The 5,284-nt window shown below is 40.4% G+C and overlaps 1 protein-coding gene across 1 annotated transcript; it reads right to left on the reverse strand.

Moving 5' to 3' along the window:
- Positions 1–385: 385 nt before the first annotated feature.
- On the reverse strand, positions 386–2,101 carry LOC126790465 (transcription factor MYB1R1). The gene is made up of 3 exons (XM_050516699.1): positions 1,682–2,101; positions 1,367–1,578; positions 386–1,261 (listed from the first exon to the last, which is right to left on the reverse strand). Exons 1-3 carry the CDS (start codon positions 1,956–1,958, stop codon positions 788–790), a joined length of 963 nt encoding a protein of 320 aa, XP_050372656.1. The 5' UTR covers positions 1,959–2,101; the 3' UTR covers positions 386–787.
- Between the last annotated feature and the right edge of the window lie 3,183 nt (positions 2,102–5,284).

A 5,284-nucleotide genomic window follows, 5' to 3' on the forward strand; every position in this document is an offset into this window, starting at 1 on the left:
TGATGTAGGTGATTATCTTGAGGATTCTTTCTTCATGATTAAGAGAGATGTCATTTTCAGTAAGAGGAGGATGAACATTGGAATCAGAATCATCTATTGCCATTTCCCCCAAATCTCCAATTAATTTCAGGATGAGGGAAAAGAAAAGAAGGAAATTTGAGGTTTCCGTATGAAAATACCTATTTACCCTTTGAAATATTGTAAAGTAACGGATCCATTGACGGCGGGTATTGAAACTGAGTCGTTCCACCCACAGGTACCATTGTGACAATTTGAAAAGTAAGCTAACCTTCATTTAGAGTGGCTCATTAGTCATGTACGGTTCTCAAAATTTTCTCATTTTCTTCTCCCGCTTGAAGTTTCAAAGGGTGTCCTGCCAGACCAATTAAGTAACAATGTGCACCTGGTCATGCTTTATCATTTCACTCCCAAAAGGAACCAGACAGATTCAAATTAAACAAGCAAGAAATTCCCCACCTCACACACCGAAGAGAAGGACATCCCATCTTGTCCTAGTTAATTAATACAAGAGCTGTACATAAAAATAGGAAGAAAGGAATTAATCACCTGATCACCTACATAAACCTAAACCCCACCATTAATCTCTGTCTGATTAAGTGGAATATAATCTTATTGCTTTAATTCGGACCCAAATAATCAACCTCAACAGTACAACCATTCCATAATAATAATCATGCATGCTTTGAGTCGCTTCTTCATTTCTTCTTCTTCTAGCCGGCCGTATAATACACGAAACTGAAAATAAGTGATGACGTCATCGCATACATCAAGCTACACTGATGATGCTATCAGTGCCACTAGACATGGCCTGAAAAGCAGACGAGTGACTCGAAGCCGTCGGCGACTGCTCCTCAGACGACGTCGTTGTGGAGAGCTTTAGTGACAAAAGTGGCTCTTGTGCTGCTGCTCTGCTAGGTGGATACTTGTGATTCAAGTTGAGGTCGGCCATTTTTGCAGATGGAGGAACAGGATGAACCGGAATCGGACGGACGAGTTTTCGAGTAGTTTGTGCGCCGGTTGCCATCTGCTGCACGTCGTTGGATGGATTTGGTGCTACCAATGATGCTAGACTCTCGACCGGAGACAATGTCATCGGAAAGGTTGAGATTGGAAACCCGCCGATAAGATTACCACTCAAACTGGTCGCCTGCGGTGGAGGGTATGGCATCACCGGTAGTGATAGTTGTGCACTATTTTCTTGGTGCAGGCCTAGATCTTCTTCCATTAATGAATTCATAGACTGCAAACAGAGGTACATGATTAGTTATAAACAACACAATAAACTATAAACTATAATTAAGTTTAACCAATAAGATTGATTAATCAAGATTAAGCAAAGACTTACCGGAGTATCGGTAGTGATATCAAAGAGACTAGATCTACGGCGTCTACGGTTATGGTTGTTGCGCCTCAGAAAGTACTTCTGAGCATGACTCGCCACCTGCGTCGGCGTCCGAGTCTTCACGAAGTTTCTAGAAATCCCTCTCCAGTCTCCTTTCCCCACCTTCTGCAATCCCAACAAGAACAACCTGTGCTCCTCCTCCGTCCACGCAACACCTTAAAATCAAATCATAGAACAATAATACTCAATATCACTTTTTGTATATATAAATCCGAGGATTAGACGATATTAGCTCCATAGCAGTGAACTTAAAAGTACCTCTCTTGCGCTCGCGGCGGTTACCAGAAGCGTGAACGACGTCGTCAGAGGCATAGCCTGCGTCGGGGTTGGAGTCCTGAAGGGGCAGTTGGTCGTACTGGGAGAGATTGTTCATGCTAGCACTCTTCCTGAAGGCGTTCCCCTGCTCGGTGATCAGTCTCACTCCGAAGAGCATGATGCCATTTTCTTCCGGCGAGGCGGCCCCGCCAACGGCGGCCTCCGTGCATGTTCGAGAGTTGTGGCCGTTGTTCCCGCACTGAGAGCACGTGCGAGACATCTTCTATTGGACGACGACGTCGTACGAGTTCTTGTTGTTGGTTTGCGGCAATTTAACAAGGCATGCAAGGAAAGAAAGGATCAAGAGAGGAGAGGGATTATTAGTTAGGTAGGAGGAGAGAAATCGGTTTGTCTAATGAAAGAGAAAAATGAGGGCTGGTAGGGTTCATATATAGTAACAGCTGTAAGGCTGTAGCAGTACTAGCTAAAGTAAATTAGGGTTTCCTTGTGTTTATGCTATCTGTACGAACATGGACCATGGGATGATGTTACGATGCTTCGCAATTGGTATTAATATCTAGTATACATGTACTTGGAATCGTGAACCATCGCCGTTGATTTGGTTTTGGATGTCGATCAATACCATTGAATTTAGATACATGTTGTCGATGTAACCGAGCATCCGTTTCATAGTAATATCCTATAGTCTTTTGGTCCCGATATTACTTGGATGAGATTTGTTCTCTTCAAATGGATTGATCAGTAAGGTTTGTATAGCTGATTAACCAAGGTATTTCAAGATTGAGTTATATTCAAACATGCAAGTCATGATGAGAACTTGAGAAGAAATCACAAGACTCCCTCAAAGTCCTGCTAATCATCTCTTCGTATGCTAGAAATGCAAGAAACTAAAAATTATAGTCTAATTAACGGCATATTGTTGCATATTTCAAGCGCATAAATTCGAAATATATGTCCAAGATACTAATGGTCACCATAATGCTTATGCATTGTAGCACTGTGATTCTAAGAAACCAGAGCTCCAATATTAGAATGGCATATCAAAGGTGCTGTCCTAATTGTAGTATAATAGAGCACACAGATGTGATCTTGTTGTTTTACTTTGTTGTCATTATGCATCCATTATCAAAAGCCTAAGAACAATAAACTATGGCTATGGTACGAGACGCTTAAGTAATATATATTGTTTAGGGGTGTTTGCTTGGTAATCAAAATCCATCGTCCAAACTTTTGCTAGGTTAATATAATAGACAAACCAGAAAGAGAAATATAATTTAGATCGGAAAAAAGCGATGGTGGAGGATCAAAGGGTTTTGTGCACCGTCAACTAGGCATATTCGATGGCTCCTTAAGAAAAAAGATATCATTGTCCGTCTCAATGCTTCGCGTTAATTAAATCAAAATTGGATCGCTATTGGTGGACATTGTTATATACGTGGTTGTGAACGATAAGCAAAGCCCTATGATGGGTCCTACACATCACCAACACAGAAGCTATAGCTCGTCGATCTCTTTGCTTTAACCTCAGCCTCTCTATGTGGCTCGCACTCTGGCTTATTAGGGGGACTCTGGACCCTCCGGTCTGGTGGTGGACTGGTGGTGCGATGCCCTTTTCGCTTTCGTTGTCTCTTTTACACGAGCGGAGAAAGTTCCTCCACCACGAACTAACCCTAGGAAGAACCAATCACACGTAGCCACGTCGGGATCGGGATATAAAAACGTGGCGGGGGAGGAACGGCTGTGGCTGTGGGAGGCTGTGTTGTAAAGTCGACGGTGGTCTGTTCAGTTTTGTTGGGTGATTCTTGCTCTCTAAGGAATCACGTGTTTCTCACTTGCTACGCTGCTTTCAAAGCCTTTAATCCATTTTATAAATATACATGATTTCTTTAGGGTTCTTTATCATATCATCGTCGATCTGCAGTAGAGAAACTATAATGTATTGAATGGAATTTCCAAATTTTTGGCCGCACGTTGTTTTCTCGTGCTATCAGTTTCTGGAGTAATGTTCACACTCAGATGCAGTGAACCGATCAATGAGAAGTAGTAGTGGTAAAGGTAGGACTAGTACTAACCGGTGGCGGTTCGTTTCATTCGTCAATGCTCGATCAGTTTATCCCACTGTTACTTAGTTGAAGAACTCTCCGACTTTACTGGATTTGTCCGATCTTGGTCTGAGAAACCACGTTAACTGATCGAGACCTCCATTTCATATATATAATGGAGTATCGCTGAATTTTAGAGCAACACTCATCATGTTCTGTGTGACACTTATTAATTAATACTTGAAATTGATAAATATTATCTCTTTTTGAGTTTTTTCTTTACTGCCTTTCTGTATATTGATCTGAGTACGTAGATCGACTTGTCTCTAAGACAAAACAAATAATTTTATCTACCGTCCAAACATTGGACTGTGTATATAGTACCTTTACATAAGAAAATCCACTTTCACATGGCACAGTACAAACATTGTTCCCACGTATATCACATGATTTGGTAAAATTATAGAGGTATAATACTATAATATGCGTGAGGAGATATAAGAGACATGGGTTAAAGTATTAAACTGCAGGCAGGAAACATGCTGCTATAATTTCTCCATCACGTACGCACTCTTATTGGATTCGACCATGTTTTGTTCTTAATTAGTAGCATAGTTTTGATTCACTTCACTAGCTCCGGGATCTATTTAGATTTATAAACTCATGTTTTAGTAGACTTGATAAGATCGAATTGCGGAGATCAGTGTACGTAGTACTTGAGAATCAATTTTTTGTATTTGCTCGATTAGATTGGAATACTACAAGTTGAAACAGCCGCGTGAATGAAACTCTATAACGATCTTTTTTGTATGAAAAATGATATGTCATTAGTAGTCTACCCCCACCGTAGATGACGGGATTGATTAATGTACGTATAGTTAGAACCTAGCTATCTGGTTAGGGTATGGAATAGCTACAGTACATGATTTAGCGAGGATCACCCAAGTCAAAAAGATGAGGTGCATCTTATATCCACGATAGGATAAGTTGCTGACTTTAATGGCCATTCAAAATTCCAACCAGTATTGATTGGTGCTTTGTTATCTACTCCGATAGGGCACCTATAAATTTACGTCCAGAATCCAGAGTCTTTGATTCTTGGGGACTCGTTGACAACATATGAGTTAAAAACCAAAAAAGCCCTACAAATGAATTATGGCGAATTCATTTGTCTTGTTCGGATGACGATTCAGACTGCGGACCTCTATCGATCAGTGGACCAACACATATATAGTTTCCGAGCTGTATTTTCCTGATTAGGATTCAAGTTTAGGTTGGACCAAATCCTGACTATTACTGATTACTCAACACGCCAATAAGCCAATAAGACAATAACACAAGAGGGTATGTCTGAACTCTAAATTCTATTAAGGCACCCATAGACACAAACTAGTACTATCATCTATGCTCTAAATTAATACAAGTTTCATATTTTTGTTATTTGCTATTTCTTTATGAGAGGTTTTAGTTTGGTCTTTTTCTCTCTTCTTTTTCTTTTTATTTAATCTACTAAGTTGTTAGGGGTTTTTACTCCCTTTCACTC

The sequence above is a fragment of the Argentina anserina genome, chromosome 4 (assembly GCF_933775445.1).
Source record: "Argentina anserina chromosome 4, drPotAnse1.1, whole genome shotgun sequence".
Lineage (NCBI taxonomy): Eukaryota > Viridiplantae > Streptophyta > Magnoliopsida > Rosales > Rosaceae > Argentina > Argentina anserina.